This window comes from Osmerus eperlanus, chromosome 26 (genome assembly GCF_963692335.1).
Source record: "Osmerus eperlanus chromosome 26, fOsmEpe2.1, whole genome shotgun sequence".
NCBI classification, from domain to species: domain Eukaryota; kingdom Metazoa; phylum Chordata; class Actinopteri; order Osmeriformes; family Osmeridae; genus Osmerus; species Osmerus eperlanus.
This window is the reverse complement of record NC_085043.1, coordinates 2,149,126-2,163,083: the sequence shown is the minus strand read 5'-3', so window position 1 is coordinate 2,163,083 and position 13,958 is coordinate 2,149,126. Positions and strand designations below refer to the sequence as shown.

Sequence of the window (13,958 nt, the reverse complement as noted above, 5' to 3'; positions counted from 1 at the left end):
TCCCTCCCACCAGATCTGCGCGTTCACTTGCAAATGATTGCAAGGAATTGAAACGAAAAAATGAGCAGACATGAATAATAAAGCAGACAGTAAGACTAAAGCAACAATTGGCAAAGTCAAAAAAGCAATGTGACCGAATCTGAAAGGTTTCAGAAAGAAAGCAAACTACCCGTATAAATAAGAAATTCAACATCAGGGGTGCCAAAAAATTAGCATTTCGAAGAAAAGCCAACGTGAAGGCATTTCTCTGCCGGGATGAGAACAGCAGACTGTTACCTGGCAAGAAGGATACAGTTACAAAGTAAAAGCAAAAAAGAGAACGACGTGTGCTAACAAAACCACTGGTTGAGCTACATGCTGAATACCAAGAGATTGTACACATGCCTCTGTCTTACAGTTTGCAAGGTACTGCCCTTTTTGGGTAACAGAGGCAAAACCGAGGGACCGCAACACTTGTGCGTGCTTTGACCATGAAAATATGAGGCTTCTCTTAGAAAAAATGAATCAGAAGAAGATGCTCAAAACATTAAGCATTTCAGAGATCCTGTCTGGAATAGTGTGTTACCTCAAGAACAAAAATTGTATGTACAGAGTATGCCCCCACTGCTGCTATAATGAAGTTGAAACACCTGAGGTAGAGGAAGTGATCCTGACCTATGAGCAGTGGAAGAAGAAAGCTGTGTCTGTACACTTTGTAAAAGTGACAGAGACGTGCTCATTGCAAGATCTTAAAACGTTGTTCAATGTCACATTGGGCTCTTCAGTGTTCTCAATGCCAGTGACTCAAAGGTAAAATTCTTCTGGATTGAGGACAGTGGCAAGTACGATGAGGCATTGATTCATGATTCATGATTCAATGTTTTAATGATAATTAACAATACGAGTAAAATGTACTCCTCCCTGAGTCACCACCTTACCGCGGTGGAGGGGTTTGCGTGTCCTGAAGATCCTGGAAGCTAAGTTGTCGGGGGCTTTATGCCCCTGGTAGGGTCACCCAAGGCAAACAGGTTCCAGGTGAAGGACCAGACAAAGCGTGGCTCAAAAAAACCTACCATGAAGAAAAATAACAATGGTTCCCCCACTGAAAGGGGGTCCCACGTTGCCGCTGTGCCCGGCTGGGCCCCATGGGAAAAGGCCCGGCCACCAGGCACTCGCCATCGAGCCCCACCCCCGGGCCTGGTTCCAGGGGGGGGGCCCCGGTGACCCGCGTCCGGGCAAGGGCAACTGGGAATCACCATCTGCAGGAGGGGTCATGGGGGTCTTGGCGGTCCGATCCTCGGCTGCATAAGCTAGCTCTAGGGACGTGGAACGTCACCTCGCTGGCGGGAAAGGAGCCGGAGCTGGTGCGCGAGGTGGAGAGGTTCCGGCTAGATATAGTCGGCCTCGCCTTGACGCATAGCATCGGCTCCGGAACCAGTCTCCTTGAGAAGGGCTGGACTCTCTTTCACTCTGGAGCTGCCCTTGGTGAGAGGCGTCGAGGCATTGTTTCCCCTCGGTTCGGCGCCTGTACGTTGGGGTTCACCCCGGTGGACGAGAGGGTAGCCTCCCTCCGCCTTTGGGTGGGGGGACGGGTCCTCACTGTTGTTTGTGCTTACGCACCAAACGGCAGCTCAGAGTACCCACCCTTTTTGGAGTCTCTGGGGGGGGTGCTGGAAAGCGCTCCTCCCGGAGATGCCCTTGTCCTCCTGGGGGACTTCAATGCTCATGTGGGCAACGACAGTGAGACCTGGAGGGGCGTGATTGGGAGGAACGGCCCCCCCGATCTGAACCCCAGCGGTGTTTTGTTGTTGGACTTCTGTGCTAGACACGGCTTGTCCATAACGAACACCATGTTCAAGCATAAGGGTGTCCATATGTGCACTTGGCACCAGGACACCCGAGGTCTCAGTTCGATGATCGACTTTGTAGTCGTGTCGTCGGACCTGAGGCCGAATGCCTTGGACACTCGGGTGAGGAGAGGGGCGGAGCTGTCAACTGATCACCACCTGGTGGTGAGTTGGCTACGATGGTGGGGGAGGACGCCGGTCAGGCCTGGCAGGCCCAAACGTAATGTGAGGGTCTGCTGGGAACGGCTGGCAGAATCCCCTGTCAGAAGGAGCTTCAACTCCCACCTCCGGGAGAGCTTCAATCATGTCTCTGGGGGGGCCGCGGACATTGAGTCCGAATGGGCCAAGTTCCGGGCCTCCATTGCTGATGCGGATGACCGGAGCTGCGGCTGCAAGGTGGTCGGTGCATGTCGCAGCGGTAACCCTCGAACCCGGTGGTGGACGCCGGAGGTGAGGGATGCCGTCAAGCTGAAGAAGGAGATCTATCGAACTTTATTGGCTGGTAGGACTCCAGAGGCAGATGATGTGTACCGGCAGGCCAAGCGGAATGCGGCTTTGGCGGTTGCAGAGGCAAAAACCCGGGCGTGTGAGGAGTTCGGAGAGGCCATGGAGAACGACTTCCGAACGGCTTCGAAAAGGTTCTGGACCACCATCCGGCGACTCAGGAGGGGGAAGCAGTGCACTGTCAAGACTGTATATGGTGGGGATGGTGCGCTGCTGACCTTGACGGGGGACGTCCTGGATCGGTGGAAGGAATACTTTGAAGACCTCCTTACCAACACGCTTTCCGACGTGGAGGCAGAGTCTGGGGACATCGGGGGGGTCCCTTCTATCTCTGGGGCTGAGGTTGCCGAGGTGGTTGAAAAGCTCCACGGTGGCAGGGCCCCTGGGGTGGATGAGGTCCGCCCAGAGTTCCTTAAGGTTCTGGATGTTGTAGGACTGTCTTGGTTGACACAACTCTGCAACATCGCGTGGACATCGGGGACAGTACCTCTGGACTGGCAGACCGGGGTGGTGGTTCCCCTCTTTAAAAAGGGGGACCGGAGGGTAGGGATGCGTATTGATAAGATTTTAACGATTCCGGCTCCTTATCAATTCCTGCTTATCGATTCGATTCCTTATCGATTCTCTCATCGATGTTCCCCTCTACAGCCATAGGTCTGTGCGTCCTGCACCCCCCCACACACACACTCGTTCTAAACAAATTTCTCAAACTGGCTTTGACTGGCTCTGAAATGAGCTAATACCTACCACCTCTAGGCCTCTTCAGGCCTCTGTTTTCAAAACAAAATCTAGTCGGAGATAGAAACTTTCAGTTTCGTTGTGTTCAAGCTTCTATTATTCAACACCAGTAGGACTTACAGGGGTCCTAACAACAGGGGAAATAACTTCAGTGTCACCTTTCAAAAGAGACCATTTACATGCATGTACTCCAAATGGTTCAACAACAGCTTTCAATGTACTTTGGGTATGTTGTTTAGGCGTTTTCAGGCACATTTAACAGGACTATTAAAAGGTTAAACAATTAAAATGCTAAGTTTAATAATGGAATAAAAAAAAGATATGCTCAGTTCAATAATGCGACACGCGAACGTTTGCTGATAACACACGCCGCCCCGATAACGTCAAATGATCAATAAGATCAATACTAATGGGAGACGAATACCGGAGCTAAAATGTATGCTTCAAACGACGGGACAGAAGATAACTAGATCGACTACACATAATAAAGGCAAATTGCTTCACACAGTAACAAGTGGTTGTGATCACTTTTGAGCAGTTTAGCTCTACCTTAGATAGTTAGAGATGAAGCGCGAACGTTAGCTGCGCTGCTGCATGCATCGAACACATGACGTTCCAATAACTTCATTCCATGCTGTGTGTTCAAATGCTTCTTCATATTTGTAGTATTTCCTCGACGAAATATACTTTTTACACGCGCTACAAGTGGCGTTGTTGTCATTTCGTCGTGTGAAATACAACCAAACTTTAGAACGCTTCTTCCTAGTTGCCATGTTTGCTGCAGTCTGTCTATGCGCGAACTTTTATAGTTTATTCAGACAGACGTTCGCGTGTCCCATTATTAAACTGAGCATATCGATTTTTAATCCATTATTAAACTTAGCATTTTAATTGTTTAACGGCACAGAGAATTGTTAACAGAATCGTTAAGGAATTTATCTAACGATTCCAAGGAATCGATTCACTGGGAACCGGTTCTAAACAAGAACCGGTTCTCGATACCCATCCCTACCGGAGGGTGTGCTCCAACTTTAGGGGGATCACACTCCTCAGCCTCCGTGGAAAAGTCTATTCAGGGGTTCTGGAGAGGAGGGTCTGTCGGATTGTTGAACCTCGGATTCAGGAGGAGCAATGTGGTTTCCTCCTGGCCTTGGAACTGTGGACCAGCTCTACACCCTCGGCAGGGTCCTGAAGGGTGCATGGGAGTTCGCCCAACCAGTCTACACATGTTTTGTGGATTTGGAAAAGGCGTTCGACCGTGACCCTCGGGGGCTCATGTGGGGGGTGCTCCGGGAGTACGGGGTACCGGATTCCCTGATCGGGGCTGTCCGAGTTTGGTCCGCATTGCCGGCAGTAAGTCAAACTTGTTCCCAGTGAGGGTTGGACTCCGCCAGGGCTGCCCTTTGTCACCGATTCTGTTCATAACTTATATGGACAGAATTTCTAGGCACAGCCAGGGCGTTGAGGGGGTCCGGTTTGGTGACCTCAGGATCAGGTCGCTGCTTTTTGCAGATGATGTGGTCCTGTTGGCTTCATCGGACCATGACCTTCAGCTCTCACTGGAGCGGTTCGCAACCGAATGCGAAGCGACTGGGATGGGAATCAGCACCTCCAAATCTGAGGACATGGTTATCGACCGGAAAAGGGTGGAGTGCAATCTCCGGGTCAGGGAGGAGATCTTGACCCAAGCGGAGGAGTTCAAGTATCTCGGGGTCTTGTTCACGAGTGAGGGAAGAATGGAGCGCGAGATGGACAGGCGGATCGGTGCGGCGTCCGCAGTGATGCGGGCTCTGCATCGGTTCGTCGTGGTGAAGAAAGAGCTGAGTCGAAAGGCAAAGCTCTCTATTTACCAGTCGATCTACGTTCCTACCCTCCCCTATGGTCACAAACTGTGGGTAGTGACCGAAAGAACGAGATCGCGAATACAAGCGGCCGAAATGAGATGAGAATGAGACGGGATATGTAGGCCCTACCTGTCTCTACACTTCGCGTGCTTCATATCGTCATTGTGAAGCTTCAATGTTTCGTGTTTGAATTGTTTTGACGCTGTTACAAATTTGGACAATCCTGCAATTGAAGGCCCACAGAATTTACAGTACCGTATTTTACGGAAAATAAGCCGGGGCTTGTACTCCGATTTTTCTTGTGCTTGTGCGGCTTATATTTTGAAGCGGCTTATAGTCCAGTTTTATAACAAAAAAGTGTCTTCGTCTCAAGATCTCTACAGACCGTGCAGCTAATTTTATGCTCAACACTTGAACGGGGGCTTATTACTTGAAAGAGTAATTATTTACTGTGTAGTCTCAGTTACACTATCAGGGCTTGGAAATACAGTGACTTGCTAAAGTAGGCAAATGGCTAGTAGAACATAACATTTCATAATAATTTCAGTTAATCAAACAGCTGCAAGACCCAATGAAATGTTATAGGCTTGGCTAGCTAGCAAAATAACGCTAGCATCGCTAAAAACATTACTAATTCAACTTTGGTAGTCTAACCGAGCTCTTTGTAAGTTCGTTTTAGATATAATTGTATATGATCGTGTGGACAATAAGACACGGACGCGGTCTCTTTTCATAACTTGTATTTTACCACTGCTCTTCTTGACATCGCCATTCGAACAGCCCTCATTGATTTCACGTAATGCTTTCAGCATCAAGCCTACGGCAACTCCCGAGGGACAAAACACCCTTGTCCGTTGTCACATAGAAAGGTCTGCTACAGTAGGCTATCCTCAGGATTTGCAAGCTAGCTAAACTTATAATATATCTAAAATAATTTTGTAGACATAACAAAAAGTCACTAATTTAGACAAACTAAATGAGTGACTTGGCTTTATTTCTGGACATAGTATCCACAACCGATGTGGGTAACAGTTACACAATGCTGTAAGATCGCCTATACTCGTGCATTGCTCTTGGTACCCAGAATGCCCTGCGGCAAGCTGAAAAGCTACTAAATTAAGGGCATTAGCTTAGTTAAATAAGCATTGTTTGGAGTTCTATTGTTGTGTTCGTTCTGTTTTGATATGTGTAATGCTATGGTCTATAGTTTAGATAATTTGAGTGTTCACCCTGATTGGGAATGTTGTCTAGTTAGATCTCTGTCCGCAGCTACAGTATGAATGTGCAAGTAATCATTTGTGAGCATTGGTCCGCGCAACGGCAACGTTGTTTGCTTATAAAGTGCGGCTTGTATTCCGGTGCGGCTTATACTCAAATCTACAAACACAAAGTGCTCATTCTGGGGGGGTGCGGCTTGTACACGATGCAGCTTATTTTCCGTAAAATACGGTACACACAGTGCATTGCTCCGTCTTGGTACCTTAACCATTGCCGCCGCCGTCAGTATTGCCATGGCAATACTACTTTTGGAACAAGTATTGCATCATTTCTTATCAGACCTTATGAGGTTTATTTAATTTAGAAGACTTAAGTAAACTCTAATGACAACCACATTTTATGTAGTGAGGAATCTGAAACAAAAACATCAGATTTTTCAATAGGCTACACGTTGCGCCTTGCGCTGGCGAAAAAGTTTGGCAATACCACTTATACGCTGGTGATGGCACCTATGACCACTGGTATTCTTCGAGCCACTGGTGTCGAAATTCATATGTCCGTATTATTCTCATTCACATGCTCCGTACATGGCGAATTGTCCGCTTAATTTTAACACGTCAGATTGAGTAGCCTATATGCGCGCGTCTTGACGAGGTAGATTTTTTTTAAATCAACGTTAGGCTACACCATTCCGGGAGCGGGGGTCGCGGAGCTAAAATCAACTTGTGTTGAATGCTCAGAGCACGTTTTAAAACATATTCTTAAAATACACATTACTGTTTTAACAAATGCTCATAATAAATCATTGCCTGAAACCTAAGGTAAGCACAAACATAACATCTGTGATACATCTGCGACCCTTTAAAAATTACGGTCGCAATGGCATTTCAAAAGGTCGCATATGCGACCATTTCGGTCGCAGTGCAGTGTCCTGCCTGGGCGTGAACAGCCTAGTGGCCAATCATGGGGCTTCACAGCCAGTGTGTCCCAGGCGTAACAGTACACAGAAGTCACTGTTTGGGGAAAACGGGAAAAAATTCAAGCAACATATCCCAAATGCTCGGTTGATTTTCTTATTACTTCAACGCCACTGCGTAAACTTTGTCAATCTGTTCACAAAAGTCTTATCTATTCCATTTGGGACTTTTGAGATACTCAAGCATAAGTTCCATGAGTGCCACTTACACATTTTGAGCATTGACAGACTGCCATTTACTCTATATAGTTAGCTGCCCGCAGCATTCATCAAACTCCCGGCACAAAAATACGGACAGATGAGGGAAACACTGGTTTTGAGTTTGTAAGAATGAGACTACATCAAACACAAATGTAATACACAGCAAAAATGTATCAAATGTTGTTCTGATATTGCCAGTGTTGTCATAACGCTGCCTTAATGTGCTGAGTCTGCGCAATAGCCAAGCACACACGCATCTCAATCTAGATGTGCGTTCTCCGTCCTCGCAGTCTTGCAAGCAGTGGTGTAGTGCGGGGTATACGCAGGTATACGGCATACTAGTGGTGTAACGGATCATAGATCTGTGATCCGTACAGACCACCCTCCACGGTTCGGCGTGTGATCCATGGATCAATGGCAAAGTTTAACTGCCAGTGTGAAATACAGTTGATGTTATGTTATGTCTTTTCAGTCCAATTCCCTAATTATCGATGCAGAGTTGCGGTGAAAAGAAAAAGTTAAAGACAACACAGATGCGTGTTTGTATTTAATCAAATTTGTTAGGGGTTGTGTTTACTCTTTATGTTAATGTTGAATCCCAACATGCCCCGCATTGCAAAAAACAAAGAATAAAAAACAGCTGTCAAAAATGAAAACGGAAAAGGGGTGGTAGACAAAACTGTTACAGTGTGTAGGCACTGTAACGAAAGTAAGTCGTATGAATGTGGAAATACATCAAGCATGGCCACACATTTAAATGTCACGTCATCACCCTGGTGTTTTAGTGAAGTTGTCCACAACAATTTCTCACCGCGGCATTTTAAGCAGCCCTTTGCTGCCGAGTCAGACCAGGCTAAAGCCATCCCCAAATATATTGGGATGTTTATTGCTGCAGATATGAGGCCATATTCTGATGTGGAAAACAAAGGCTTTAAAAATATGATGAAAGTGCTTACCGTATTTTTCGGAAAATAAGCCGCATTTTCTATAAGCTGCACCCAACCAGAATGGGAGCTTTGTTTGAAAATCGGGAGTACAGGCCGCACTGGAATATTGGCCGCACTTTAAACGGGAACAACAATACCGTAGCGCCGGCTAGCGTTGAGCGGTACAATGCTCACAACTGTTTATTTACCCGGAAACACTTTCCTATTGGACAGCTTGGATAGCCATCTAACTAGACAACATTCCCAATCAGGGTGAACACTCAAATTATCTCAACTACAGACCATAGCATTACACATAACAAAACAGAACAAACAATCAACAATAGAACTCCGAACAATGCTTATCTAACTAAGCTAATGCCCTTAACTTCGTAGCTTTTCAGCTTGCCGCGGGGCATTGTGGGTACCAAGGGCATTGTCGCTACAATACCAAGCAATGTACGAGTATAGGCAATGTGTAACACACTTTGGTTTTGGATAGTATGTCCAGAAATAAACAGTGTTTTGCATGTGATACACTGCGGCTGCAAAAGTGCCTGTGAGACAGGCAGATGTTTATGTTTTTCTGCAGGACTGTGTTGCACAGACTTATGTTGTTCGTTTAAATGTGGGCTATGCTTAGCGCCATCTCAGAAGGGACCAACCTTCCAGCCAGTTAGATGAAATATTAACAGATTAAGACCGTCTTTGACTCACTTATACTGGTAGAAATCTGTAGTAATAATAATATTCTAAAGAATAAAAACTGTCTTTATTTTTGCACTGACTGTCTGTGGTCTACACACCTTCTCCATCACCTTTATTGTAAACCCTTTGCTATTGTACAGGCCTGTTCACATACAAGTAATTATCCCACCAGGCTGGTTTTACAGCTAGGTCTACCCCGTTACACCCCTAAAGTACAATTTATTAAACTCTTGACAATAAGTGACATAACGTGTTGTTGCATTTAGCACTAACAAAGGGCTTGTTTAAAAACCACTGTGAAAACAGAATGGAGGCTCTTTCTCTATACTCAAACTGTACTTAAACTATGACCACCAACACACGTCAAAGGCAAACATTCTAAGCCTGTCCTGTGCAGCAAAGGAGAACATGTGCTGAAAACAGTTTTGGCATGAAGCGCTCAGTCTTGCTCAATCCCAAATCTAGATCCAGTCCTTTGCAGGAGAGACAAGTTTATGTGATAGTCTAAATTTCCTACTGTTGCCTGCTTAGTTTTGGACCTATCCTTTCAGATGGTTCAGAGCACCAAGGATGTAGGTCTTTAGGACTGAACCAGGAATTGATTTAGGGCAGGGCATATGCCAGCTTAGCTACTATGCATTTTAAAGGATCATAGCGTTTAACGTAGAGTACAGATGGGTCATACCATCTATCACACACACATGTTGTCCCCCTCGACTTATGTCGTTGTTGTAATTGTGCTAACACAAAAGAAATTGAGGAACTGGAAGATAACTGTCCTGACACTGAAAGTGAGGACTGAGTGTCCTTAATCTGTTATTCCTTATTCTGTTTTGTACAGTTTTATATATCATATTTCATATTTTTCATAAAGATTGTTTTTATGGTTGATCAGTGTTGTTTTCAAGGCCGTAATCATAATATATGGGGGGGGGACATCCCAAATCTGGTCAAAATGTCCCCCCCAATATATTGATATAAAAATATAAATGTTCTACTCTACGACAGGCAACCACGCACGCTGTCCGAAATTCTTATTTAAAAAATTAATTTGTCGCCCCCCAATGTTGACTCCATGGCTACGGCCTTGGTTGTTTTCATTTGTGGAAGAATGAATGAATTGAATGTTACAACAACGACATAAGTCTGTGCAAGACAGTCCTGCAGAAAAACAGGAACATCTGCCTGTCTCACAGGCACTTCTGCAGCCGCAGTGTATCATAATGCAAAACACTGTCAGGGGCCGAATTTCTGGTCATCCAGGTGACGTGCAAGGTCCCATCCTCTATTTGCCAACCATATCCATCCATGTTGACAAAAAGCAGCTACCTTATTGGTGTAGAACGATCCACCTATCCACCTTATTCTCAGGGGGTCTACTGTAGAAATTATTATGGGTGAAACTTCCGGTGAGATAGCGGAAGTTGCGGTTTGCTATACGTTAGTCCCAGCCAGCCGTCAACAGTGATTCTTTCTAAAGTAATTTCAACTATAATTTAACTAAAACTGTTTTGTTTTTAAACATATGTTGTCATTTATATTGTTATTGTTACAAAATGTCATTGCGGAACTCTGGTAGGCTACCTGTTGCACTGTTCGCGGCTGTACTAGCTAACAACCAGACTTGAATCTGTGGCTTCAACGACAGTGTGTTGAATACACACTTACAACAAAAAGGGATTGTTCTTGTGACAAACTTTGCAGTTTCCATCGCCTGCCAACAGATGAGGAATATAAAAGAATGTAGCTGAAAAACCTAACATTGAAGAGACCACCCAAAACACTATCGTAGCTACTCATTTCATTTGGGGGACAAAAAGCCGACGGAGGAAATCCGCATCCTACTTTGTTTGGGCTACGAAAGACCTCCACAGATTTAGTTGCAGTACTGCCAGTAAAGGTGGGATGCAAGTGTTAATTTAGGAATTGTTGTGAGTTAGTAGTGCCCTGGTCCAGCAACACATGAGCACCCAGCCGTTTGTATTTCACCTGACGATGAAACTAAAACCCAGGACTGGTGATGTGGGGCTCCGACTAGGCTCCATGTCTGCTTTAAGTTAGACAAGGTTGTGTCCCACCTCCTTTATTAAAACTTGACCAACTTTATTGCTGTGGAGGTAGCTACTAATAAGACTCAGAGCTTTTCAGCTTTACAGGTTCAGCAGAGGTATGATCAAATTGTCCCGTTTCAGGTGTAACAGGCTGCGTTCCCACATGTTTTACTTCGCATCAGAATTAGCTTACCGCAATGACTGTTTATGAGCGTTACCATGACAATCGCCAGCTCCGGAAGTCACGCCCATAATTCAGGAAATGGATCATGGGAGCTAGGAATAAGGTGGATAGACCCATAGATATATATAAAGGGTAGATGTCTCGTCCGCGTTGCCGGACAACGGAGTCAAACGTCCGCACATGGCGGCCATCTTGCTACAGTCAACTCGCTCACCCATAACATTGTGTTGGTGCTACATGTACTTTTTAAATGACCATAACTTGCTCAATTTTCAACCGATTTTTAAAACGGTTTGGTTTGTTATCAACATCAGATCAATGGGGAATCGCTTTTTCTCTTAAAGGCTGTCCTCCTCGACCTTTTTGGTCTTTTGAATTCGAACTATTTGTATAATCCGTGTACTTCTCTAGCCATTATAAAGGCTATCCTTTCCCGGTTTTCTGCAGCCACATTGCGCGCGTATCCCGAATGTTTACAAACAAATAATTGGTCTATTACGCTCTGAAGAAACTAGTTCTACATAAAACATAGACGCATCGACAATCAACTGGAATTTCAGCGACAAACTTTTTTTTGGTAGGTTAGCACGACTCGTTCTTTTTTGTGAGCTAAAGATTGTGTAGATGCCAGACTGTGGAGCGGGAATCATTTTCTAAAAGAGTTTTCGTGGTTCACCTTGCGGCCTATGTAGGGGACATTGTAACAGCAAAGAGGTCTACCCTCCTCCCAGTGAATGTCGACATCCACATTTTTTGGAAGAACATTTTAAAGTTATAAGCTCAGGTCTGCTCTGCGTTTCTTTTTCATATGATGGACACAACTGAGTAGGTCATATTTTATTGAAACATTGTATTTAAATACCGAAAGGGTCCTTGTGTTAAATGTTAATAAATAAATTATGTGGACACTTTCATTTAACAACTGAGTATTTAAGATTGTATTTTATGATTTTATTTTAATATTGAAAAGTTTCTTTTGACAAGTGATAATAAATCAATGCATAGAAAAGTTAAATGTGCCTTTTTTTCTGATATTTTTATTTTATTTTGATCCATGATACGTGACTCAGAAACCGTGATTCAATCCGAACCGTGAAATTCGTGATCCTTTGCACCACGACCTACAAATCATGAGAAATGGCAAGTACGTTGTTAGCGTTTCCACTTCTGTTGTCGAAGCAAACGGGATCGACTAGGTGGGTAACGTTACAGCTTAGCAAACAAACTATCGTGATTCTACTCAGCACTAGCCCCATTGCCAATAAATCACACATTCTACCTATAGTAGTAGATACAGGAGACGTTAGCATTGCTAATAACTGTTAGCGAAAACATCATACTTATAGCTTGCGGTTGCGATGAGCATACGGTCGGAACAGCACCTCTTTTCAGCAACAGCTTCTTTGCAAATCCTGCTCTAAATTGTCCTAGGTTTTCAAAACTGTCATTAGTGAAATGGTTCGAGCAAATGAAGAACCGAGGGTCGAACTTCACAGGGATCTTCTCGTAGACAAACATCAGCCATGAACGTCGAGTGTTTGGTTCCGTGGGAAGACTGACTGTCAGCATTCCCTGTACAGCCTGGAACACTGCATTTACGACCGTGGTCCATTTTCAATATCCTTTGAAAAAGTTTATTCTTTCAATTCCCGTGGAAGTAGGCTACAGAGCAGCGCGCCGATAAACTAGTGTCTGAGATCTACGTGAGCTCCAGTAATGTTCCTGGGCCAGAACACCGGTGGGCTGGTCTGAAGGTAAATGTTGGGGCGTGACAAAGAGCCAAAAAAGGTGGAGCCCCGTTGGGACGTCACAGCGGTGAATGTTTTTGAAAGCTATCTTTTCACAGCAGCAGTTACAAATTGTGAGATTTATATAGGAAAGAGGCGTCAATGGACTTTGAGGTTCACTGTATGTCTATTTTACACACCAAACTGTCATTTTTCAACTATGACAAGGTAAAATCGGTTTTGCAATCAATCGCCCCTTTAACAGACTTTCATTTCTCCGGTTGTCACGTACTGTAACTGACTACGTTGCTACGACGAAACTTTCGTTGGCCGTTTACGACTACTGATCTGGTTAACTGGGTTTGCGCGATTTTGGTATCAGAATCATGAACTACAAATATTATTCATTGCAGTCCTCAAATGGCGGATTTTGTAGATTGTAGATTTTTAGGAGTCAATTGTTAGAGCAAGTTAGGCTAGCTATCAAAAGGGGCTAGTTCTAGTTACAGTAGGCTAGAGCTACTATGTTTCGAGTACGTCTGCTGCACATTGAATAACATTATGCTGCAATATGCTTTACGTTTCATAGATATAGCTATACTCTACCTGATTTTGTTGATCCATAAAACAAATTCAAGTAAACACAGATAAGCAGCACGGGATACATCTGAACAATCCTTCTCTCAGGAATACACAGAAGAGTACTGTGAAGCCAGCACCAAACATGATTTTAGGATTTTCAAAATAAAGGTCCCACCTAATCGTCATCTCTCTAATACTGCCAGGAATCTCTCTATGTGCATGTGTGTCTAAAAATTTGAATGGGTTTAGGGTTTAGTTTCCCACGATCAACTCAAGATTAAAAAAAATATTTAATCCAGACGCTTTAAATCGACATGGTTATTGGTTACTGAAGGATTTAAAGTCTTTGTGTATATTCCAATATGTAATGATGGTATTCAATGACACAAGTCTGTGTTCTAGAAAGAGTGGTCTGGAGTCGCAGAGGTCCGATAATATCAGCTTTAATGCAGCAGTTGGAAATCAACAAGTAC

General features: G+C 44.5%; 1 protein-coding gene across 2 annotated transcripts in view; it reads right to left on the bottom strand.

Annotated features, from left to right (window-relative positions):
• pigx (phosphatidylinositol glycan anchor biosynthesis, class X) overlaps positions 1 to 13,631 on the bottom strand; it is a 39,952-nt gene extending 26,321 nt beyond the window's left edge. For both annotated transcript variants that reach the window (XM_062452700.1, XM_062452701.1), the window contains exon 1: positions 13,510 to 13,631. In XM_062452700.1, the coding sequence (XP_062308684.1) occupies positions 13,510 to 13,570 (61 nt within the window). In that variant the 5' untranslated portion in view covers positions 13,571 to 13,631. The remainder of the gene's footprint in view (positions 1 to 13,509) is intronic.
• Positions 13,632 to 13,958: the final 327 nt, after the last annotated feature.